The sequence below is a fragment of the Sabethes cyaneus genome, chromosome 1, assembly GCF_943734655.1.
Source record: "Sabethes cyaneus chromosome 1, idSabCyanKW18_F2, whole genome shotgun sequence".
Taxonomy (NCBI): domain Eukaryota; kingdom Metazoa; phylum Arthropoda; class Insecta; order Diptera; family Culicidae; genus Sabethes; species Sabethes cyaneus.
This window is the reverse complement of record NC_071353.1, coordinates 153,706,364-153,733,274: the sequence shown is the minus strand read 5'-3', so window position 1 is coordinate 153,733,274 and position 26,911 is coordinate 153,706,364. Positions and strand designations below refer to the sequence as shown.

General features: G+C 40.9%; 1 protein-coding gene across 4 annotated transcripts in view; it reads right to left on the bottom strand.

Annotated features, from left to right (window-relative positions):
* Positions 1-26,911, bottom strand: part of LOC128733059 (actin nucleation-promoting factor WASL) — a 55,093-nt gene that overhangs the window by 18,543 nt on the left and 9,639 nt on the right. For all 4 annotated transcript variants that reach the window (XM_053826639.1, XM_053826638.1, XM_053826637.1 and 1 more), the window contains exons 3-4: positions 3,289-3,516; positions 3,110-3,209 (exon numbers count right to left, since the gene is read on the bottom strand). In XM_053826639.1, the coding sequence (XP_053682614.1) occupies positions 3,110-3,209; positions 3,289-3,516 (328 nt within the window). The remainder of the gene's footprint in view (positions 1-3,109; positions 3,210-3,288; positions 3,517-26,911) is intronic.

Here is a 26,911-nt window from a genome sequence, read left to right as displayed (position 1 = left end):
TTTGTAGCCGGCGTTTAAATAGTGATCGCTCAGTAGTTTCTACACATTTCGGCTAGCGGTACAAAGCCGTCGTTTTTCTTGTAGAATTTACGTGCTAATTTAGAACGAAACAGTTTCCTTTCCTCGCACTCCACTTCTTCCAGGCGGCACCATAGTGGTCCTAAGCCTGTTATTCAGCAACCAGGATACCTCCTCGTGAAACCAGCTGGAATACGACCAAGGTCTGCTGTAGATCAACCGACCGTATTTCTTCTTCCAAACTAGCGGATCTGACGATGTATGTTCTCTGCTCTTTTTTAAGTGATTAATCCCGTTGTTTACGCGGTTCCAGTTCCATTGATATTACATCGCTTGTTACTACTTTTTGTCATCTCTTAGGCAATTTTCGAATTCCTTCTAGGAAATGTTTGTTTTTTAAAAAGCCAATTTTCGATTTCTCCGAAAGAAGTTATTCGAAGAATACGAAGAATTTGAGCATTTCCAACCACTTTTGCGAAATGAGGCCAAGTATTGTGACGCAGAACAATCATTGTATCGTCTTTTTTCGCGTACCGCTTGAAAACTTTTGGTCCGAACAGATGCACAACTTGACCTTCGAACTATGGTGTTGATATTGAGGTCGATGGCAATGAGTGATTGAGCATTTCGTAGTATTTTTCTTCTTGGGATTGTCGTAGAATATCCATTTCTCTTCCTCAGTAACAATCCGATGTAAAAACCCTTTGTTGCCTTTGTTTCAGATACTCAAAAGTGAGTAATATTTTTTATCGTTCCTCGGTTTCGGTTCATAACCCAACTGGGTTGTTTCTAAATCATTCCCACGGATGTGAATCTTCAGGGTGTCGATTATCCGGTGAAAATAAAATTCCCTGACTTTTCCAGGTTTTTCCAGGTATATTTCGAAAAAATTCAGTTGCAAAATATCTCGCTAATTTCTCTTTTCAAAGTGTTTATTAGACTAAATTGGTTAATAACTCTTTAATTACTATTTCTTGATGAATCCATTTGTCTTTTTCAATTCAAATTCATCTTTTTTGCGACGATGAATTGAGCAACGCGCTTCGTTCTATTATTTGAATCCAGATCTTCTGTTTTTATTCAGTCTACTTGCAGCTAGCTTTTAATATTCAGGATAACTTCGGGTTTGCGATTCTTTGACTGTGTGTACCAGTCGAGTTTCACACATATGACTGATTTGTTTCACTAAATCAAGATTTTGAGGTTGAAATGGTCTATCCTCCGAAAACGAATTAATCGTAGATTTTTACTAGTGATCGACATCAGAATAAAAATGAAAGTCCGGGTTCCGGCACAAATGGGTTAAATGTCGTAGCTAATTTCAAAAGCTGATTTTGGTTCAGTTTGATTCGTTCTTATTTCGGTTACAGTCAGATTTCGATCCGGAAATCTGGAATTATCTAGATGCAAAATTTCTTTGTTTTAAAGATTGGACTTTTTCTAAATGTCAACTCCCATGACCCAATGAATAGTTGTTCTCGAAGCGTAGAATAGTGTTTTAAGAATCTTGCTACATTGGTCGCAGAGAAAGCAGAAAATGTATTGTTTCAACAATATTGCACGCACAGACTAAAAATATGCGCTATGCGTTTCAACATCCACTAGCCACACCGGACTTTTTATGTCACTTTCCACGCAAAATAAACAAATTTAGCACAAGTTGTGCATAAAACTTTTGTGCTAAATATCCGATCAATATCGAAGAATCCAATAAATACTGATAATGATTAATTAGGTGGTGAACCCTTCCGAAAGTCGATCAAATCGGTCCAACCGTTGTTGAGAAACGTGGCCTGGTAAAGAGCGGGTCAGTCGCACATTCATGAAATTCTAAATTTCGAAATTCTGTGAAATTTGTACGCAACAGATTGGTTGCACGTGAGTCAAAAACTTCATTTGTGCACACGTAATGGCATTGAGTAAAAATGTGCCAGCTACTTGAAATAAATGTTATCCTTGCGAAGCAACAGCTTTTTCAGTATATTTTCTTCTCGTGTTAAAAATCCCTGACTTCAAATGAAATTCCCTGACATTCCCTGACTTTTCCAGGTTGAAACGAATTTCCCTGATATTTCCAGGTTTTCCCTGATTTTCCAGATAATCGACACCCTGATCTTACAAAAAACTGCTTGTTGTGCCACTTCCAAAGATTCAGCAAGCTCTATTTGCATTTGACTTGGATGTTCGTCGAGTGATGTCTTCAATTCTTCGAACGTTTTTGACTATTCAGAGCAGGGTTTGTCTTCAGCACTGAAATTACCATCCTTGAAACGTCGAAACCTTTCCCAACATAATTTATCAGTAGGAGCATTGTCATAAACTTCTACAAGCATTCTATGCACTTTCTTTTAATTAAAGCAGAACATTAAAGCTTTCCACAACTGCCCAAAATTCGATATTTTCATAACGGTAAACAACATATCTAACCTTTCTGATATCATCGAAATCGTCAGCCATCTTATGAAACATTCACAACACCCAGAATCATCCCTTGAAAACAGACCGAACTAATTTGTACATCCAATAAAATTTGAAAACGTTTTTATATGAAACACTTGTGGAGCTAATTAATCTACAATATTGCTGAATTGAGTTCGCTTTTATTTTGTTGCTCACAAAGTGTGCATTCATTCAGCTGGTAACAAGGTAGCTGTAGTTGTAAAAGGACGGAACATATCAGCATTTATAATCCAACCCATTGCCGTGGAGTACAATGAAATATATTCAACCGATGGGGGAAAAATTCACATTTAAATGTGACGAACTTTGTCTACTGTTGCACGCTATCACGAATTATTTTCCTTATCTTTACTAAATCGCAAATTCAATACAGACTCCTCGAGAGAATGCATTGCAAACCATCACTATATCTTATCTCACCGTAAAATAAATCGCACAAGTAAAAATAAATTGCACAAGTTATCATTGTCTAATCTCCTTGAAATCGCTACCGCAGATAGCTAACTTGATAAAGTAAATCCGTTTTGCCCGATAAAGACTCAGGTGAACAGGTGACCCGAACAAACACATTCCGAACAATGATGTATTTTGAACGGAGAGAAAAAAAAAATACTTCCACCAACTAACATACCATCTCTCCGTCGATTCCGATTGTTGACCGTCGAACTAGTCGTACTCATGAAGGCGGTCGCTTCATCCTCCGTTGCAAAATTGAACGCCACTATGCCATCCTGTCAGAGAGAGAGAGAGAGAAAAATAATCACAAACAATTAGTCACTAGTTTACTCTCATAACCAGAAGACCTCTTACCTGACCCTCGAAAACGATCAGAAACGGTTTCGGCTTGGTCACGTCGATCTTGTCGTACAGCTCCTGCTCCCACACGAGCCGGTTCGTTTTCAGGCAGTACAGCCGAAAGAAGTACGACTTGCGGATGTTATCCTTGATGAAGCAGAGCGCTCCGGTCCACCTCTTGACCCAGGAAGCGTGTGCCGGCGATTGCGTCATGTACAGCTGCACCACCGCGGTGCATTGGGTCTGCTCGATGGGGTCATCGTCGATGTTGTTGTTGGATCAACGTGACACACGGTGGGTGGGGGAGATGGAGCAGATACGAGAGAAAAAAAAGGAAGGAAAAAGATAATTAAATATAATTGGGGTTGCTATATGGAGGCGAATAACGTGATTTGTTGATCTGTTTTTTTTTGCATATAAGATGAAAGTAAATCACAAGCGGTAACCAACCAACGCGTCGGATTGTTATTTCATATCTATCTGGATCGTCGTAGTAAGCGGGGAAGCATTATTCAATCTACACGACCGAAAGCATATTGGCTAACTAGGGGGGTGACATCACACATGTATGTAGGGTAGTAGAGAAATATGTGTTTTGCATTTGTCATAACCGTATAATAGTACTGGACCGGTTACCAAAGACACCGATTCTGAGTGTCAGATAAAAAAAATAAAGCAAATGAAGCCAATGCAAACTAATTCGCACGTGTAGCATTTCTCTTCCGCTCGCTCATCAATTTTATTATTATTCGTCGCCTATAGCTAGTAGAGTATTGAGGGTAGGTAACACAGCGAAACGGAATCGGAAAGAAGTCTGACTTTACGGTAATGCATTGTTATGCAAAAAAAGGCGAAATGCTTCGACTGCCGCAGGCTGATTTGAATGAACTACAAATGCTCTGCTCTGCTCTGCATCACGTTTTGGCTCGTATGAATGGAAGGTTTGTAACTATTAAGTAGTAACTATTTCACTCCAAGCCTGCTGAGCACACCGAAGAAGTACGGAGGGGGGGGGGACTGGGAACTAGTAAACCATCTATTCAGATAGGCAAACTTTGCTTTTCCATTCAAACACGTTGGCTTCCATCAAAGACCCAGCAGTCAAATTGGATCCGATTCCTTCCATGATTACACCATTTAGGCAGGTACCTCAGAGCGCAGACCGTCCGGCAATCGTAAAATAAAAGCAGCCGATAATTAGATATGGTAATCATCTGGTGCATAATAATTCGTGTGGTTACCCGCCTAATAAGCCGGGCAACGTTCATTCTGCAAGCATGGCGAGCAGCAAAAAACGTGCTCTAATTTGCGTTTGTTTTACAATTGGAAGTCACCTAGTTTTTTTTAACGATTTTATTATGCATTGGGTTAGATAATTGTTTCAGTGTTCAAACAGTGATTTAAATATACACGGTGAAAGCACGGCGATAGACAATTTTACGCTTGACTCGACGAATATGATCATTCTATTCGAAGCGTGACGAGTTTAAAGTTTTATGGAGAAAAGCAGCCAATTTGAACTACTGAAATATAAACTGATAAACAAATGAAAAAATTTCATTTCAACAGTCTATCCAGTAGGCCATGAGCTATTAAAAGCTGTAATAGGCCAAGCCAAGATCTCCATTTCCAAGAATCAGAGCACAAGACACGACCGCATAGGTGACGTAGAATTACGCAAGTCTCTTTGTAGCGATAGTAGGATGTATCCATGTATGTAATAATACAATTCTTCATGTATACATTTCCATGATTTGTTTCTACGTTGAACATTGCTTTTCCTGATAATCGGTAGACGGTACGCGCGAGCTTTCAAAAAGCCGAAAATTTTCCGCAAAACTTTTCTGTGGCTTACAAAAGAAGAACACTGAAAATAAAGCAGTTACAAGCTGCAGACGTTTTGGAAGTAGCAGAAAATGTCGCCCGTGACCAGAAAACTTATTTCCGCCATTTGTTGATCATCAGCAACGGCGAAAAATTCAACTTTTCCATCGGGGCCTGTGTTATTATGGTAATAACTGGATAAGAAAATATAATAAACTCTTCAATCGTTGTGTGGACCTTAAAAGGACCTATTGCTTTCAATAAAATCGTACTTGTACAGAAAGCCGTTCGTGACGGTCATGAAACACGATGAAATTCTAATTCTAATTACTCCATCACGACAGCCAGCTACAAAACCTACCGGTGGCTGGCTTTAGAGAAACTGATAACTATGCTAAGCAGTAGGCCCTGTTTTATTCGAACAAAGTCTATTTTCGCGGTTCGTCATTTCTGCCGTTTGTAGTTACTACCTTTTCAGCCGCTCGTTGCTTTAGTATATAACAAAGGGTTAGACGAAAATTGGCTACATTTTCATCAGTTTATTTGCCGTTTCAAACGTTTCTTCTGACATCTGGCATGTGGCAAAGCAGGGAATGGAAAAGTCCCGCTGGTCTGCAGTTCCGGGTAGGCATTGTTTGTTGAGAAAGCCAAATTGCGTGCGCCTATGAACCAGTAGCAGTAATTTCACAGCTGAAATTTTTGGATTTAGCAGTAGGCATCGCAGATTGTGTGACGACCAGAAGACTAGTATCATCTGCAGCTGGCTGTCCGTATCGACCAAGATTGCTCAAGATAAGTGAGAAGAATGCCGATATTTCTAACACTTGTATCAATTGCCAGACACCGTCCTTTTAAGGATGAACACATCTTCTATATATATAAAAATGAAATGCTGTTCGTGTGTCCGGTATAGACTCGCAAACCACTCGACGGATTTTGATGAAACTTGACATACATATTGCGTTTGATGTGAGGAATGTTGTTAGCATGGTTTGAGACCCCTCCCCCCTCTAGAAGGGGGGGCTCCCATACAAATGGAGCACAAATTTCTTCATAACTCGAGAACTAATCAAGCAAATGGAACCAAATTTGGCATGTGGGAGTTTCTAGAGACAGGATTTATTTCTACGGTTGTTTGAGACCCCTCCCCCTCTAGAAGGGGGGGCTCCCATACAAATGAAACACAAATTTCCTAATAACTTGGGTACTAATCAAGCAAATGGAACCAAATTTGACATGTGAATGTTTTTGAAGGCAGAAATTTTTTCTATGGTAGATTGAGAACCCTCCTTCCTCTAAGAGGGGGGGGGGGGTCCCATACAAATAAAACCAAAATTTCCTCATTACTTGACTATTAATCAAGCAAATGGAATCACATTTGGCATGTGAGGGTTTCTAGAGACAGGATTTATTTCTACGGTTGTTTGAGACCTCTCCCCCTCTATAAGGGGGGCTCCCATACAAATGAAACACAAATTTCTTTATAACTCGGGAACTAATTAAGCAAATGGAACCAACAAATTTGGCATGTGAAGGTTTTTGGAAGCAGAAATTATTTCTATGGTAGATTGAGAACCCTCCTTGCTCTAAGAGGGGGGGCTCCCATACAAATAAAACCAAAATTTCCTCATAACTTGACTATTAATCGAGCATATGGAACCAAATTTTGCATGTGGGGGTTTCTAAAGACAGGATTTTTTCTATGGTTTGAGACCCCTTCCCCTCTAGAAGGGGGGGGGCTCCCATACAAATGAAACATAAATTTCTTCATAACTCGGGAACTAATCAAGCAAATGGAACCAAATTTGGCATGTAAAGGTTTTTGGAGGTAGAATTTTTTTTTCTATGGTAGATTGAGAAACCTCCTTCTTCTAAGAGGGGGGCTCCTATACAAATAAAACACAAATTTCCCCATAACTCGACTATTAATCAAGCAAATGAATTTTGGGGTTACTGGAGGCAAAAATTTTTTCTATGGCGTATTGAGATTCCTCTCCCCTCTGGAAGGGGGGAGGGCTCTCTTACAAATTAAACAGAACTTTTTGCAATATTCAAAAAGTAATCGAACTCGCGAGTGTTGCCGTCCATACTAAAATATAAGATAAATTTGGAACAAAATTGTTAAGAATAAATCGGTGAAGCCATGATAATGGGTCAAATTAAATAAAAGTAAAATAATATAATACTTATTTTAAAAACAAAATTGAAAAGAAAATACATTGTTAAAATGAAAATATGAAGAAAATAATGTTGAGGTTACACTAAGTTTATGGTTTCTGACCAGTTTTCAACTGATTTCAATCGAACTGCACTGATATTTTATTACGATTTTGCCAACATTACCATTTTAAGGGTTGGTAATAAAACCCAAATCGTTACGTTGGACTTGCTGCTCGAGTCACAAATGCTTATGCGTTGGATTAGAAATTTGCGGCATGATTTAGGAATATCATGGGTTGTCAAAAAGAAACCTCTTGGTTGCAAGATTACAATTAATCAAATCTTCAGGATTATGCATGTACCCCCTTTTTAGAATGGCGTAGCAACGCGCGCCGGGTCCTCTAGTGCTTATATAAAGATATAAAAGATTGTTGTTCTCCACTGATCACAATAACGCTTATTGTGCCAGCAGTATTTCCGGAGTGATTCGCGATTAGGGCGCAACGAGCAAAATGTAAACAAATCGTTTTATTACACCATCAGCCTTAAAAGGATTGTTAATATCCATGGCAAGATTCCTTTCTTCTGTAGTAATCTACAGAATTATTTAAACAAGGTTTTAGTGATGGGCGACAGAAGTGCTTAATCAAAATAATTTTCAGTTTAGCCCTTTGCTTTGTTATGAATTAACTCATTTGCAAATTGTTTTGTAAACAGGCGATACTAAAGAGCGAAACTACGTTGTTTTCAAAACACAGTGCTATGGGCCAGAAATTAAAATTTCGGGACAAATATATTTGCGGTTAAACGGCATGTCTCAGTTCAATGTGGTCTTCGGCAACTTTTTGAATAAAAAAAATAATGCATCTTTTGAAGAGTTCGTCCAATATTTAGGTGTTACTTTAACAACAAATTAAATAATAACTTTTTGAGTAAATTGTTTTTCACCATTTTGGTTTCAAAATATTAAAGAAAAACCAATTATAAGTATTTTTTCTGAAGATATCAACCTTCTACCTTTTACCCATTTTCAGAATAGCATTTTCAGCTTTGTTTATAAACGACCCCTCAAATCACATTTCTTCTTGTAACATATTTATTTCAATAGACGGCTCAATGTGATGTTCTAGACAACATTTTGCACATAAAAGAGGAATATTTTTGCCGAAGACTATTTTACTTTTTCTGCATTAATTAATAAGATATAACTGATTTTAGGTTAAAAACCGTCTAATGAAAAATGTGTATATTTTCAAGGGTGGTGTCTTCGGAGAAGTAAAATAATAAAATATAGCGCATCTTCCTGCACTATTAGGGTGACCATGAATTCACCTGTTAGGGTGATACAAACTTTTGTTTTCTTAAATAATTTAAAAAAAAGTTTTTTTCTCCAAAAGTTGCAGAACATACTAAAAGAAGCAACTTTGCTGAATAAAGTAACTATCTATCTCTTACTGGTTGCGAAATAAAAGGATATGTTAGAAAGAGCACTTAAAAATCAATTACACTCAATAACTTTGCACACGATTATTTTATTGCTTTCAAATGTTCTACAAAGCTATTCAGTATGTTGAAATACATATTTTCTGTGAAGACTGTTTGACGCTAGGACGCATATTTTTTAAGTTATAAAATGTATGAAAAAAAAATCTGCAATATTCCCAGGTATTCCCAGCCATGGTATTCTCTGAAATACACATTTGGGCAGATAACTTTAACAATTGCTTACAAATTGGTATGCAAACTAATTGTAGATACTTGCAGATGGCTAAGATATTCGGATTTTCCGTCAGACGGTTTTTAACCTAAAATCAGTTATATCTTAATTATTAATGCATATAAAGCAAAACAGTCTTCAGCAAAAATATTCCTCTTTTACGTGCAAAATATTTTCGAGAACATCACATTGAGCTGTCTATTGAAATAAACATGTTACAAGAAGAAATATGATTTGAGGGGTCGTTTATAAACAAAGGTCTATTGCTGGAAATAGGTAAAAGGTAGAAGTTTGATATCTTCAGAAAAAATACTTGAAATTAGTTTATCTTTAATATTTTGCAACCAAAAAGGTGAAAAACAATTTACTCAAAAAGTTATTCCTAAAATTGTTGTTAAAGTAACGCTTAAATATTAGACGACTCCTTCAAAATATGCATCAATTTTTTATTCAAAAAGTTACCGAAGACCACATTGAGCTGAGACATGCCGTTTAACCGCAAATATTTTCGTCCCGAAATTCTAATTTCTGGCCCATAGTGCACAGGCGCATGTAAACAGGTGAAACTACATAAAAAATCAAAACAAGGCGTAACAGCACCGGGCGAATTTCATTGTCAAAATGCTTTGAGTCGCATTTTAAGGGATTCAACTAGAAAACATAGATTTTGAGCATGAATGCACAGATTTGATGCAGTTTAGTTGGGAAACTACATGATTGCTGCATTTTACACCAATTTATGTCTTTAAACTCGATTTTTCTCATTTTTATTTAAATTACGACATGAAAAGTACTTGCAAATTATCACAATGATATTCGTCATTGTATGCATTTTGCTAGTTGCGCCCGAATCACAAACCTATACCAGCTACCTTTCTGGAAGACGTAGTCCTACGTCAAAATTTCACTTCAACAGTCTATCCAGTAAGTCATGAACTATTGAAAGCAGCTGTAACAGGAAAGTAATTAACACACTTGCAGTTTTAACTACTTTAACTGCAAATTAGAAAACGTCAAGATCTCCACCTCTATAAAGCCTTTCGTCTAGGGTCTGGTGGCCCTTAGGACTAGTGGTACTGGATTGAAGGAACCATCCAAACAGTTCAGAGAGCTCTGGACAGAGTACTGACAGAGGAGAGAATCAATGTGTTTCGTCTAGTGTCCACATACCTTGCCAACCCGGCCGCTTCATGGTTTGCGTTATCAGCCCAAACAAATCCAGGAAGCACAGTGGTAAGGATGTTGTTGCAGTAGCAACTGAACGGATAGAGAAGAGTTTGTTTCCGGTTTCGTGACACGATGTATATTTGACGATGATTGAAACCCTCGGTACGCCACTGCAGTCACTGTGGCTTACCTTCCGTTGCTCCGACGTCGAGCGCCACAACTTTGGTCGCTGGTCTCTCCCGGAGTTCTCTCGCTGTCTGCACGGTTACTCGACGAACCTGTCCGTCCTTAGCCAGACCAGTAGTTTCTCGGGAGATTGCAGTCGATGACGATCAGCACAAGATCACCCTTCTCGAAGGGTTTTACGCGCTGGAACCATTTCATCTTCCGGGTCAAACTAGGTGGGTACTAATTCTGCCACTTCTTCCAAAAGATGTCCGATGATTGCTTGATAACAATAGGTCTATCGTCAAAACTGATCGGGGACTTTCTTCCATTAGACGACCCTAACCAAACATGGTTTGGTGTTAGCGGGGCGGTATGTCAGTGAGCAGTCGCGTGTTTAGTATCACTTCAATCTCCATTAGCATGGAGAGCACAGGATTTCATCGGAGGGCAAGCGCGGGGGGTTGAAATCGTTGACGATCTTCTTGACGGTTTGTATTAGCCGTTCCCAACAACCGCCAAAATGTGGAGCAGAGGGTTAAATGTCCATTTCGTATCTGGATCGACGAATTCCAGCTTTAGCTTTTCGTTATCTAATCTTTTCAAGGCTTTGCGCAACTGGCGGGAGGCTCCAATGAAGTTGGTTTCACGGTCGCTTATGATTTGCAACGGCGGGCCTCTTCTGGCGATCAAATTACGTAGCGTTAAGATGCACGAATCCGTAGTTAACGAATATGCGATTTCAATATGCACGGACCTGCTTGGCATGCAGGTGAACAGGACTTCCCATCTTATCTCAGTACGTCTGGAAACTGTCACCGACATCGGCCCAAAATAGTCGACTCCGATATACGAAAACGGTAGTTGGAACGCTGCTAATCGGGCAGGCGGGAGGTTTCTCATCGCTGGAGGTTTTGGGCTAATTTGTCGAATCTTCCAACGTTGCGAGTTCCTTCGGACTCAGTTTGTACAACGGGCTGGTTCTTGGGAGACTTTCGTTCCCTGGAGATGCGTTCGGGTTGCTGTCGGGGAGCATCGGAAGTTCGTCCGGATAAGCCTGTCTTTGAGCCAATCGATAGATGGTATTCTCTGTGAGTTTCAGCTCTTCCTGCGTTATCGCGCCTAGTTCTACTGCGATCCTTTTTTAGTGCGCTTACGAAGAATCGCAATGAAGCCAGAAGCCTACAAGAAATCCGGTCCACGGAGCCAACGGCTGCTTGGGTGGAAGTTGGGTAATCTTTTGTACCTTCATCTGCCACATTCTTTCGTGTTGGCAACCATCTCGATTCACTCACTTGAGTTATAGTGAGCTGCTCCACTAATCCTGAAAGCCACAAAATGGGTCTAGCGCCGATGATCCGATCGTAGCCAGTATACTACGTCGCGGAAGTCGGACCAAAAACCTCAAATTTTAAATATGCTACGGCAGCCATATATGCAGCTCGACGTTGTTGCTCGATTCAGCCAACGTTATGATTCGGTAGCAACGAGGAACCCTAACTTGACAAACATTTGGCAATGCTTCAATCCACGTCATCCACTTTTTGGATAGATTTCCCGTTATCTCGTCGTCTCAGCCGCAACCACATCTCCAAATTTCTTACAGGAGGATTTTCAAGTAGTCTAAGAGTTTTGATATGAGTCCCATGGGATCGTATACCACCATCAAGGTCCTCAGGTCCTTCGCATCGTGCTTTGGCGAGAACATAAATGTGAATGTGTCGGTTGTGGTATCCCATCACATGCCTAGCACCTTCTCTGTTGACATCTCCGTTCCGAACCTCATGTTACTTTCCGCAGCGTGCCGTTCGTGTAGCTTTTTCGTGACAAATCTGGAATTTGACAACCAATTCCGAATCTCGAACCCGCCTTGAGAGCTGCACCGGAAGTCATAACTGTTACCACGTACGTATCAGGCTCATCCGGAATCTTGCTTTCCCACAGGATCATATACTCCGCTGATCTTGTTTTTTCATCTTGAGTTGGAAGAACTTTTCTCGGATGTCTCCCACAACGGCCACGCGAAACTCGCGGAATTTATAAAGCACGGCGAGCAGACACCAGCTGATCAGGACCTGCATCGATAATTACCTTCCAAGCGAACTCCCTTCCAGTTTAGACGTCACTAATTTATGGTGTTTAATTTTGCTATTTTCAACATTTGTTTTATATTCTTGTGATTTCCTTATTCGCTAGGTGATGTTTTCAGTATATGAATCAAATGTTGAATAAATGAACAGAAATGATGACTAAAATATGACTAAGCAGATGAGAGCAGTGACCAAAAACGAATCATAGGTAGGACAACTTCCATGTCTTATGTTTATTTTGTGTCGAAAACATTACTTTATTTTTGATATTCTTTTACTTACTCCTTTTTACTTGCCTGTTGACTCCTTTTTTTTTTGTTAAGTTTTGCCTGGATTACTTCGGGTTTTGAGCTATTTTTGACTGTCGATCTGCTTTCCTTTCTTTAACTCTCTGGTGCTCACCGCCGCCTTTTAATGGGCTATGCGGAAACCTCTATAAAACTTCTTAAAGCCCAGATGTTTCTATTTTTTATGTTAACATACACTCACTTCTTCTTATTATAGTCTAATCCAATACATAGTTTGATTTATTACGTTAATTTAAAACAATAAATTCGTTCCAGGTACGACTCCGTATCGGTCAGACTGATCTAAAAACGCAATTTAATAGGTTTCATTTCGGTAGTTTGGCAAACGAAACCCAATTACAAGTGTAAATCATGTTAGTTTAACACTGGCTTTACTTAAACCATCCTGCTGCGGAAAAAGTAGTACCGTATACAGCTTATGGTAAAATAGTACACAGCTTTTTGATAAAATGGGAACACAACCACCATAACCATCGAACCAGGAAAAGCAAGTAAGTAATTACCGAGAGCAAACCTCAACACATTCCACATTCACTAGACCATCTAATGTGGAACAACGCCACCGGCGACCAGCAGCATATCATTGACGAGCGACGATTTTGCCGTATCGAAGCTTCCTACACAGACTGATCGGAACTCGTTTTTTTTTTGCTAAACCACCCTTACCTTCCTTGCCCAGCTCACCCAAAAACGGGGATCGTCAGTCACTCTTGCTTTCATTCGCACACACTCGTACGGCACATTTTCCTCACTACGCTACGGCGGATGTTCATCTCTAATTCATCTAACAGTGGACCGCCATCGTGGGTGAGAGTTGGAGAGTTCAGCAGCATCATCACCTAACAAACAGACCTGCTCGATGACGCGGTGGAGATACCGGTTGAATGTTGGAGCAAATTTTTCACTTCGAAAGCATTTCCTCCTTTGATTTGTAAGTGAATACAAACTAGCCAGTTAAACTGGATTCATTCGATATGCTTTCATTCCTTATTTTTTCAGTTTTTGTGTAGAACCTTCGCGCTTCTAAATGAAGTCAGATTTCTCTATTTCGGTGTTTGTTAATAAGGTTTCCTCGCCGTAAAGGTCCCGAAGAAGAAAGCTACCAAGTTATATCACCATTTTGATGCAAACAGCACAGAAATTCGACTTAAGCGTGTCAATTTGATGGATTGCGTAAGGAAGAGCACAATAAAAGCAAATACTTCGTAACTTATGCTAAACTAAAACTAATTTATGCTTCATCTTCTTCACTTATTCTGATTTCTCAACTGAATGGTGTGAATGACATTTTAGGGATTGTGGGCTCTAGTCGAATGAATTATACTATTCCAATTTGAAGACCGGAATGCATTATGCATTTTTGCTTCGTAGAATTAACATTAATATTTATTGAATTGTAGTTGAAATTTGAAATAACTGACCGTCTAGGGAGCAGGTCGCTTCAGATCGAAGATGAAGTAATCCATTGCCGTCAGAAACTACCGGACCATCCGGTATGGAACAGCCGGAAGTTCCAAAGCAGCAATTTATAGGATTTTCGCATCTGCTCTGTTCGGCAGATAAGCTTAAGCTGGTTGTGCACCAACCCTTATGCGCCTTCAGCCACGAATTCATTATTATATGGATAACGTTGACTGCATCCGTTGCAGGTTTGATGTTTATCACTTCATCCGATCCAAAGGGGACAGATGGACGGAACAAAATAAACAAACGGACATCCATTAGAAAAATTGAATAATAGGCAATAAATGGGTAAGTGAGTGAGTGAGTGAGTGACTGACTGAGCAGACGCACTGCTGCACGAGATTGCGGAAAATGGACCCAACGCATCGTTTCGCATCGCACAGCGGGAGGAGGGTTAATGGAAGAAGACAGCTAAAGAAATTAAGGCAATGGAATGACGATCGGGAAGTTCCCGGTCGATTTAAAATCAACGATACCGGTTGGCGATTGGCCGGTTTTCCACCTTGGGGCTGCGTTGGTAGTGGCAGGCAGGCAGTCAGTTCCTTGTTTTTTGTTTTATGGAACTAAGCGATGCACTAAAACTGGTGTCTGTGTTTTACGCGGCGGAAGTAGATTTCAATTAGTGTGCTAATCTGATAAACGATTATTTGATTAAGCCTGAGAAAATTCCAATTTAAAATAAAACCAACGCCAAGAAAATGCTCTATCGAAGCGTTAAAACAATAAGTTACGCTGTCCAAACGGAGTGGGTTAGTGCTTCCGTGCTCAACCGACTCAGACACCGCAATTGGATTGGAATGGACGTAGTCATAGTGGTTTCTCTTGCAATGTCTAAGGCGTCAACTATCTAAAAAAGCGTCCCTATTTTAGTCGGAAAATTGGTGAAATGTAATCTACTCTAGCTGAAGCATAGTGGTTAACATGCCAGACCAGCGACGTGACGACCAATATACGCAGAGAGCCATTAATCAATGCTGGTCCCCATCAATAAAAAAGCCATTTTTAATCATTTTCTTAGGTAAAAGTTAAAATCAAAGCATTATAATAGCCTAGAATGTAGGATAATTAGCAAATTGTGAGGTGATTTAGATGAAAAAAGTAAACACACGGGTAATCGAGTTCGGGTTGTACAATAAAAATGCAGTCATGCAACTAACAGAGGACGCTCATCTGCACTCAATGAGTAAAGAGAGTATTTAAATTGCATAAAACACTTTTACGCAAGGTTCAAGTAGTGCAGTATGGTGAAAAATTATAGCTAAAAACGAAAAAAATTATCTACTAATCCATACGTATCCTACGTTTCCATCCTACGTAACAGCTAGAAGAAGTTGTTGTCAAATTATGAGCTGTCGCTGTCATTCACTGAAGCTCGATATAAAGATGTCAATAGGCTGATAAAGAATCTATTTATATAAGAGGCTTGTCTGTAGTCAAAACCAGGTCTCGGACAGGACGTCATAAAAGGCTTATCGGTAATTAAAAACAGGCCTCTGACAGTACGTCATCTTTTCGTAGCAGTGAGTTCTATTCTCAGACACCTCACTGGTCGACTGCTGGACTATTCGATTGCTCAACTGGTTGGCTAGACTGCTCGACTGGATTGGTCGATTGGACTGCTCAACTAAACTGAACTGTTCGATTCGACTGCTCGATTCAATTGCTTGATTGGCCAGATCGACATAACTACTCGACAGCTCGACTGAACTGCTTAACTGGACAGCTTGATTTCACTGCTCGACTTAAACACTCGACCTGATTGCTCGGCTCAACTGCTTGATTTAACTGTTCGATTCGACTGCTCGACTCAACTGATAGACTGGACTACTCGACTCAACTGCTCGATTCAGCTGCTTAACTCAACTACTCGATTGGACTATTCGAATTGGCTGCTCGACTCAACTGCTGTACTCGATTGCTCGATTCAACTGCTCGACTGGACTACTAGACTGAACTGCTCGATTCTACTGCACAACTGGACTCAACTGATCGATTTCACTGCGAAACTCAACTGCTCGATTGAACCACTTGACCATACTGCTCGACTAGGCTACTCAATTCAACTGCTCGACTGGACTACTCGATTAAACTGTTCGATTGGACTGCTGGATTAAACTGCTCGACTCGACTGCTTGACTGGACCGATCTACATACAGCTTGATTCAACTGCTCGACTAGACTGCTCGACCAAACCGCTTGACTCGACTGCTTGATTCGACTGCTCGACCTGCCTGCTCAACTCGGTTGCTTGTCGCGATGTCATATGGCCGATGTTAAATCAAACCGGACCAAGTCGCAACATTTAAAAAAAATGAGTTAATGACAGCAAATGATCGAGAATTTTCTAAGCAACATTTTACCCTAATCAGATAACATAGTAATGAGATGATTTTGAACGATTGATAGCTATAAACCATACAGAGCAGCAAACTTTAAATGCGTTTTTCTCGAAGTCAGAACTTTGTCACTTGGTTCTGCCTGGCTTAACAACGACCGTATGAATCGGTTCGCTGCAGAAAATGGACGGTTCAAAGCCACTCACACAAAAGAGCCATTTGGCCCACCTATGAAATTAGCACAATGGAGATAATGTTTTTATTCAGTTAAATAAAATCCAATGCGAGCATAAAAACTATTCGTTTCAGTTTCCGGCTAAGACTCTTTTACGCACAATACTCAAAGAACTAATACAAAGATTAAACATCTTCGCAAACACTGGCCAATGGAATGTATCTGCAGTTATCTGAACAGATATTTATGTTTTGCGGATCGTAAGATTCGGGCTCAACTAGTCTAATATATCGGCACTAAATTTTCCAGAGGGCCTAACTGCAAAATGTAAACAAACCGAGTAAGAGTTCATTTGAGCTGGATATTCAAAATTAATTTTCGGTTCGCGGGAAACGTTTCCAAACAAAGTGCTGCTGCAGCTTCTCATCGTCAAACTTCCCTTCAGCAAATACTGCAACCTTAGCCGTTTTCAATTATTGTACCAAGCGTTCCCATGCTCCGCCCATGCGCGGCGCTCCCGGTGGTATGGAATTCCGTGTCATGATGACACTCGCGAAGGTTGTGCATAATCCCTGGCTTATCCGGTGCTGCAGTTCTCGATCAGCGACTATAGATAATAACCTGTTCTACAAATGTCCAATAAATAACTTTGTCATATTTGGCCCCGTTAAGACGGTACTGTCAAATGATTCAAAATTGAGTCAAAGTGATCGAACCATCCCTGGTTGGAAGTTGGTTCCACTGTCACTGAAGAAGGACCTCTGGAGGTCGGCGGCGATCCAAAAGTGACGACCGCAAGAGGTGAATGACTCTTTTATTTGTTTATTTATTTATAATCCATCTGACAATTTGTCTTAATGAAGTGTATGGTGTAATTATATAATATTTAATCTTTTCACTCGGTTAACAAATTGGGATGCAGACATTCCAAACTTGAACACAGATTCCACCGAAGTAAACAGGAGCACCATTGCAGCGATAGGCTGGTTGTAACCATAGCGTGTTCGATAAAATCCTGGCTGCATTAATGATCGCTGTCGCAAGGTTCTTCCTGATGCCCGGAAATCAAGTAGGGATAAAAGATGTGGGCAATCGATGTCGTCAGCGAGCAGTTTAACACGAAAGCGGCTTGCTGGATTTTGCGATACTGATCCCTTGCTCCCTTGCGGAACTCCAGATTTATTAACAAACTGTAACGAGATGCTTAGACCGTGTTTGACATGAAGCGTTCTATCAATCAGATAGGATGAAAGCCACGACACCAATCTGGTCAAGGCTCCCATTCGCAACAATCTACGCAGTAACACTTTGTGGTTAATTTTATCGAAAGCCGCTTTCAGATCCGTATAGATGACATCTACTTGCGCTCTACCTTCCATAGCCGTCGAACAAGTGGTAACGAACTCTAACAAGTTTGTAGTTACGGATCTGCCGGGAATGAAACCATGTTGATCAGAGGAGATATAAGACTTCGTTGCTTGTAGAATTCGGTCGCTGACGATAATCTCGAACAGTTTCGAGGCGGCGGAAAAGCTAGTAATCCCACGGTTATTTCTGACGTCACGACGATTACCGCTTTTATACACGGGAAACTTGTATGACAGCTTCCAGCTCGCAGGAAATTCTCCCCCAACGAACGATCGGTTAAAAATGGCGGCTAACAGCTCAGCAAAAGAACTAGCACAGCGACAGAAAACAACAGCCGGGATTCCATCCGGTCCAGGAGCTTTTTAACTTGAGGCAGTAACAATCATGGCGGGCGAAATTTCAAGTGTATCCAGGTCTACAGAATCCAGTAAGACATTAGACGCGGCAAGTTCGGCGTCTGCATCGGACGATTGTTCGGCTTGAAGGACTGAAGCAAAATGTATCGCAAAGAAATCACATGCTTCGGCTTCACTCGTAGATTCTCTGCCATCGTAAACCTTGTTAGATGGAATTGACTGATTTTTCCTCTTCGTATTCATACAACTCCAAAAGGATTTTGGATTCCGACGCAAACCAAACTGCACCCTTAGAACGTACAACTTATAAAGTGCAGCATTTAACTTTCTGTAGTTGTCACTCGCACTCTTGAAATTGTTCTTTAACACTACTGATCTATTAGTCCTCAAACGACGCAGCCAACGATTGCGGTCCCTTTTCGCTTTATGAAGAAATGGAGTACTCCATGGAGGTGAAATTGGTTTTCTTTTCACTGGAACGTTTGAGTTTAGCCATTGACGGATAACATCGCCGAACAGGCAGGCCATACCATGAACATCCACGCAATTGTGGATACAGTGCCAATCTGCACCTGATAGGTAAGCAGAAAGTCTGTCGAAGTCGATTTTCCGCAAGTTAAGTTCTCTTCTGCGTTCATCAGTCGTTGGCAGCGACCCCGAAAGTTCGCTACAAACATTAATGCGAATATCCAGTGGAGGATGATGAAAATCTACTGGTAGTAGGGGATCCTCTAAAGTGGTAACCACAGTACGGCTGGCCTCAGACACGAAAACTAAATCTAGTGAGCGGCCGTTGTTATTCAGTTGTAGATTTACTTGATTCATGGTCAAGAAGTCCATGCCATTGACCAATGCTATATTCGCTGGAGTTAAATATGACAAATTAGGAAGAGTACCGCTCTCGTCTTTGCGCCATGCAAGGCGGGGTTGATTATAATCGCCGCACACAAAGACTGTGTCATCTTGAGTGGTCCTGTTGCAGAGTTCACGGACGGTGCAAATGTGCTCTTCAATTAAATCAACTGATCGACTTTTGTCGGGAGGAATGTAAATATTGCACACCAGGAAATGATGACCCCGTATCGTAGCAGACACACACTTGCTCCAGCCTATCGCCGTTACATGTGTTAATGCGGGAACAACTATGCCGCTCGGCAACAGCAATTAACACACCGCCAAAACTAAGCTTGTCGCTGTTAACATTGGATTGGTCGCAACGGAAAACATTGAATGAGGTACCGAAAATCTGCAGTGAATCGATGCTGTCATTTAACCCAGTCTCCGTTAGCATAATTACGTCGTAACTACAATCGAAAGATGCCAGAAAGATGTCGTCAAGTTTAACTTAACTTATGTGCATGACTCGTATCGCCAGACAAGTAAAATACGCGATCTGGCTTCACCAGCAAGTTTAATCGTGTTTCCGAAGTGTCCCAGAAGGAATACTTGAGATGCGAGATATTTGGTTTTTCGACACAGATTTTGCAGCTGCAATTAAGAAACTAAAACCGCCTTTTCAACCGGGACCAGAAGGTATACCGCCAATGATCTTCAAGAATTGTGCAGATACCTTATGTTCACCCCTAACGCTTAACCTCAATTTACAACCTATCGCTGAGTCAGTCATCATTCCTAGATACCTGGAAGACAACGTTTTTGTGTCCTGTTTACAAGAAAAGTGATCGCACGGCTGTGGAAAACTACCGAAGAATTGCCTCTTCATGCGCAGGATCGACGTTACCGGAGACTCTCGTAAATAAGCTTCTATTTCATGAAGCAAAGCCCCATAGCTCAACTCCGCCTGCACATGACGGATCTCGGTAGAAGCATATTCGATGAACCTGAAAATACTGAGAGCCTGAGCAGAGGGTCCAAAGCCTGGTTTTAATAACTGTTATCCATGGCTAAAAGCAAAAACGTGCATGGATAAACCCCTAATCCAAGGTATCATGCGACCCGTGCCGAGAAATGGAAGGGGGGGGGGGGGGTTCTATAAATCCTCAATCTCAAACGGAGTCTGTGGAGTACCAGAGTGCCCTCCACAGTAATCAGTCCTTACCGCATCATGAGGGGCTCTGATGCGACGGACTTTTCTTTCCCTTCAACTCGTGGGATTCTATATGAATAATAACAAAACAAACCTAACTTCAGTGAGCGTGGACAGATTAGATAATCCGTTCACAAGAGGTGGTATCCACACATCTCCACCGATGGATACGAGTTGTCGCTCTAACTGCATCTACGCCGGACGCAGCGATGAACGATCCGTTGCTAATAAAAGCAGTGGAAGGAAAGAGAGACATGCTGCTAAAGAGTGGTAGCGGTGTCTCATCAGCTCGATGCCATTATCGAGTTCGACGCAGGTCACAGCACCCTAGCGAAGGACCTGAAACCAAGTCTGCTCATGCGTGCTGCGACGAAGGAGCACAGTGAACTCGATGCGCGAGTAAAAGTGGCATCGAGGTCTGCACAAACGGATGCCTGCCCGTTAATGACTGACCACACCGTGGCCCTCGTGACTACGGAGTAGTCCAACGACAACAAGGTATCCATCGAACGCGCAAGGCAGTTCCCAGGGGAAGAAACCCCCTCGGGCTCGAAGAAGCGCTTGATTGCAAAGGGTCGCAAGCCAACTGAAGAAGCAACCGAGGGTAATAAGACGTAGTTAGCGTCCGACAATCAGTGGGAATGCCCTTATCCTTAAAACTCAGGGGCTGAAATATTCAGAAGTTTTGAAGGTCATGAGAGAGGACGATCAGCTGAAGGGTCTAGGCGCGGATGTGCGGAGTAACCGCCGCTCCCGCACGGGCGACATGATCCTTGAGCTCAAAAAGCTGGTAGAAAAGGTCCTCGGCGATAGCGTACAGATCCGCGTACTACCGCCTGAAATAACTCTTTAGCTCTAAAACCTGGACGAGATCACTGAAGCGGGCGAACTAGCACGAGCTCTCAAGGAGCAATGTAATGTGGTGGTGACTACCGAGACAGTTCGTCTGCGCAAGGGACCGGCGGGAATCCAGACATCCACTGGTAGACGTAAATGCAGCTCTTTTTTGACGTAGGACTACGTCTTACGGCAAGTTTTGAGACAGGGTGTCATTCCAAAAAATCGAAAAATGCGAGCGTCACGAAATATGAAAGGTTTTTTTTTGTTTTATTTGGTCGGCCACCAGCACACCGAAAGGCTATCGGGCGTAAATGCAGCTCTGAAAGTGGCTAAACTGAAGGTGGAATGGTCCGTATGCCCACTGAGCGTGTTCCACCAGCCGGAGGCCTACTTCCGGCGCTTTAAGCGAGGGTACAAGTGCTGGAGCTGTAGCGGACCAGACAGAAGCCAGCAGATACTCACATAGATACTGTTTACACAGCCCTGAAAACGGCCTTAGCCGTGTGGACCATGATTTACTTTTGGTCTTTGTAGACTGGCTGAGGTCATATCTGGTTAACCGGCGTCTTGCTGTGAGACTGGGCAGCGCACACCCGAATCAATTTTGTAATCGATCGGGTGTCCCGCAAGGGAGCAATCTTGGACCTTTGCTTTATTTTCACTATTATTCAATGACGTACGTGCTGTGTTACCACGAGGATGCAGACTTCTCTATGCGGATAATTCGAAACTCTTCCTCAATGTTAAGTCTATTGTCGCGAGCTTCAAATGCTTCTTAACATCTTCGTCGACTGGTGCAAAACGAACGAGTTCCTCATCAGTGTGCAGCGAAATTTTCGACAAAACCTTTACAAGGAACAGCCAAGGACCCGACCATTTGTTTCTCGAAGCTTGGTCTTCCGCGTTTTATTCGAGAATCGAGATTTCACAGCCTGCTCCTAAAGAACAGGAGCTAGCGCAACAATCCTATTGACTCTAACAGCATCTCCCAGCTTAAATTCGAACATACGACGACTGACTCCTCAGGTCAGTGTTGTGACTCGAAACCAAATGGGGGGTGGTAAGAGCATAATGACATAAACAAAAATATCCGCTTTTTCTCACACACCAACCAACACAGCATAGGAGAATTCGAAACTATTTATTATCCTGAAGGTCGTTTTTAAACGATTGATTTGGCAAGTTATGATTTCTCATAACTGATGTTTTCAGAAGCGAATTATAGGTAGGACACTTTCCATGTCTTGTTTATTTTTTCGTTTATGTTATTTTATATTGAAAATTTAAGAAGTTTTATACTTACGGGGAAATATGAACTTGATTCGAACATACGGCGACTGACTCAAAGCTAACTGAGCGATCCTATCATCTTTTTTCACATTTGAATTCTGTTTTGAATTTTGACCTCCTTTCTTTCACTTTTAACTTCTTTTCTTTGACCTTTACCTTCTTTTAGTTTTTGAATATTAGACTCGAATTATAGGTAGGACACCTTCCATGTCTTATGTTTATTCATTCATGTTATTTTATGTTGAAAATTTAAGAGTTTTTATACTTACGGGCAAATATCAGTTGTAGGACTGACTACCGCGAGTCTTTTTTTACTCCGAAAAATGGAATGCAATCATTACCCTTTCTTCATGCTGAATTTTATATTATCCCGATGAGGCGCTTATGGACAGTGCAAAAGTCACTCTTATAGTTTAAGTGTACTGGTCAGAGGAATGCAATGAGTCCTTGCCAGGGACAGCTACAATGTAGGATAGTACATATTATATACCTTCTAAAAAATGTGGAAGTTGAAATAACAAATTTTCTTTGAAGACACTGTATAGGTACCTAGGACTAACGGTTTTAGCGCAATTACTTTTGTCCACCAAGATTTGTAGTTCAGACAAGACTACAAAAATACGACGGAAATAACATGCGAATGCGTTCAAAAGCGAACAGCGACAAAAATTTGGCGACAATGCAAAAAAGACAACATTTTTAATGTAATGTCAAAATTTATTTGTCTCAACTAGTTTGATAAATAATTTATTATTGTATAACGTCGAATATGTCGCCCGGGCCGCTCTTGCGGTACCGCCTAACCGTACATCGCGCTGGCAGCAGGTATATGTTGTGACACCCTGAACGACTGCCGCATGCATTCACAAACTGCAAATTTGAAACTTTTTCTGCCATTTCTTGCGTCACCCGTAGTACAATGTTGTGCAACGTTATTTGTACTAAATTCGGCAATGTAGACGGAAACGTTCGTAACCAGCCGGCTGGTATTCTCCAACCCCCAGACAGAACAATTTCATGCAGATCGGATAACCCTTCCAGCAAATCAAGCGGAACTTCACAGGCAAGCTCTACGGTTCTAAGATGCGAGAAACCATCGCCAATCTTTCCGACGGCTGATGCGACGTTAGTATTGCCCGACAATTTAAGATAATGAGCATTGGGAAAGGTATGTCGCATAGAAACATCGAAGCGCATAGGAACCGCGTTGTGCGAAGCCGCTAGGAAGAGTTCAACTATCTCCACGTTAACCAATCGTACATCTGCGTTCCTGAATAAGTTCAAATCACGACATTTCAAAGATAAAATCTGCAGCGAAAAAGAATTTTGCGATGAAAGGTTCAGCATTATAATTTAAATAATTTACCTTGAGCTGCGTTAAACTAGCCAAGCATTGCAACGATGTAATGTTGCTGGTAGTCATCCTTAATTTGGTCCACATCGGTGAGAACTGACACAGTCGTTGCAAACCTCTTTGATTAATACCATTCACACTTACTGATGTAAGCTTGGCTATTTTTGCACATGTTTGAAATGCACCAAATGTTTTCTTTGAAAAAGTCACAGCCAGGTGTTGCAGCGGTAATTTCTGAACGATCATCGGAAGAGTATCAAGCCTGTTCCACACCTGAAGCTTACGTAAATTCGGAGCTAGACAAATGACGCTAATCCTTGCTGTACTACTAAATACTAATTCCTCCAAATTTTCCAGAACCGGCAATTGATCAGATGGTATGACGTCGATAGAATTAAGGCGGACTTTCCTAACTGAAGGACACATCGAAAGTATTTTCAGCACCAGTCGGTCTGGGAAAAACGGATCTAAACATTCAAATTCCAGCAGGGACTCGCAAGGTTTCTCAACCATTGTCAGAATATTTTCAATGTCCTCTTGATTCAAAATGAAGTCTTTATAAAGACGCCGCAGGACAATGCTGCGGTAGCAGCGCACAATTTTATGTTGTTTCTTGAGGATTTCGCTGTGAAGTGCCACTCTCAGTCTAATAAAGCCCAAATAGCTGTGGTCGAAAGTCAGATCGTTCCATCGCCTGCAAACTAAGGATAGCGATTTTCGGTCCTTCAGCCGCGGTAGATAAGTGAAGATATGCAACAGCATCTCTTCGGGAAGGCCGCGGCAATACAGCTCGCTAGAATCCATGTTACTTCACTGTCGATCTGTGCCTGCAGCCTTTCGTTGACTATTTCTGGTTTCAAATTGATGACTATTTATTACTCTAGTTTCGTATTTCCTTAGAACTCACACACTGAACATCGATAACAACGATTTTCTAACGCACTTTATGCTAAAAGCAGCAACCTATCGTAACTGTTAACTTCGTTTCGGAGAGTACGACCAACGGGAAAAGAACTGAGAAGGAGTACCTAGTCTAGAGCTGGCCACCAGCTAGTGATGATACTTGTAAATGACTAGAGGGGTGTGATGACTACCTGATTTGCAAATTTACTCGTTACTTCAGGTAGACAGTTAAGCCACGACACATGACACTTGTTCAGAGTTGCCAGATTTTGCGGAAAATAAAACCACAGTTTCATCCGCATGTTTATTACCGAAGAAAGGAGTTACATTTTAAAAAATTGCCTTTCAAATGAAAAGGAAACAATTATTTCTGATCCCACCAAACACACAACAACCGAACCGGCATAGAAAACTATCAAGAGGCAGTCTTCTACAATTTCCTTCGTCTAACTTCATTAATAAGTCAACCCAGAAACATGAGGTAGACCTATTCTTCAAATTAATAAGTTATAAGTTTTGACTGAAAACTGAAATTGATCGTGTGTTCGTATTTCGGCTGAGCGGTGCTGCTAGAGTCGATAGGATCATTGCACTAGCCCCCTCATTGTCCTGTGTTCTAACAGCCAACTGCGAAGTCTGTTGATAAAGAGGGGTAATGACTTAAAAACGGTTTAAGCCCAACGCTTTGCTTTTTAGAATTTTTAATTGCTCTTGAAATTAAACTTATGGCTTGAGGTCGGTGGTAAAATAGAAATTTAATTAGAGGGACATTGAAAGTGTATGCTAATTGGACTTCGAAAAGTCCTTAAAATAAGGCTTGTACTTCAAATTGGAGGTGAAAAGGGAAGCAAATTAAACTTGGAATTTGGCTTAAAATGAGACACTTAATTGGACAGACCAAATTGGACTTGAAATCGGAGGTGAAATTGGAATTAAACTAAACTCGTATTGGACCTAAAATGGGACTTTACATTGGACATGAAATTACACTTAAATGGCATTTTTAAATCAAACTTCAAATTTGTTCTAAAATTAAACTTCTAAATTGCACTTGAAATCGGTGAACTTGAATTTAATTAGACTAGAAACTGACTTTAAAATGGGACATTGAAATTGGACCTCAATCGGTCTTTAAATTGCACTTTAAATTAAATATCAAGTTGGACCTAAAATCGGCTATTTGGCATTTGTAGACTTGAAATTGGACTTAAGGGGGCATAGCACCTTTTACACCATATTTTTTGCCTTATTTCAAATATTTTTTTCTCGATGACGCGAAAGACAAACTGAATCAGGTTTTCTGCATTCGAAACATTGCATTTTATACTAATACTAGCTGACCCGACAAACTTCGTATTGCCACAAATTAACCTGTGTTGTACATCAATCATGAATCTCGGATGATCTTTGTCACAATTTCGAGTTTTGCAAGTTTCTGAGGAGTTCAACCTTAGATGATTCATTTTGGCAGTTACGTGACTATGAAAGCATCCCAGGTAACCAATAAGCATCACCAATGCTATTTAAATGTAGGCCAATAAAAGTATTTAAGTCGCCTTAAATGCTATTTTGGCAAGATATACAGCTACTTTACTGATAACCGTCTTATAGTGCTGACAATGCTAATTTACAGCTAATTACCGACACGAAGAATTTGAATACAATTTTGGTTACCAAATTTCAAACACCTATGCAGTCAAAAAGCTAATATACAACAACGTGCATTATAAAATGCCAGATACGCTGATTTGCTGCTCATGTTAATGCTTATTAATTACCAGGAATGGGTAGTTTAGTACACAAATTTGCAATTTTTCCTCACAGTAAAGTAGAAAACAACTCCCCTGTCCCCTCATTGCATAGCCAGAAAGCGGAGAGTAATATTCGCCATGATTGTACAACATTTCGCCGAATATCATTTTGCGAAAAACCTTAAGCGGAATGTACCATTTCACGGAAAACTTTGTTGTAGAAAGTACCAATTCACGATCCCCTCCTTACTCGCTGTCGCTCGTTCCAGGAAACCCAGGTAGACCTAGGAAAACAAATAAACCTAGACAGTAGTGATTTCTGC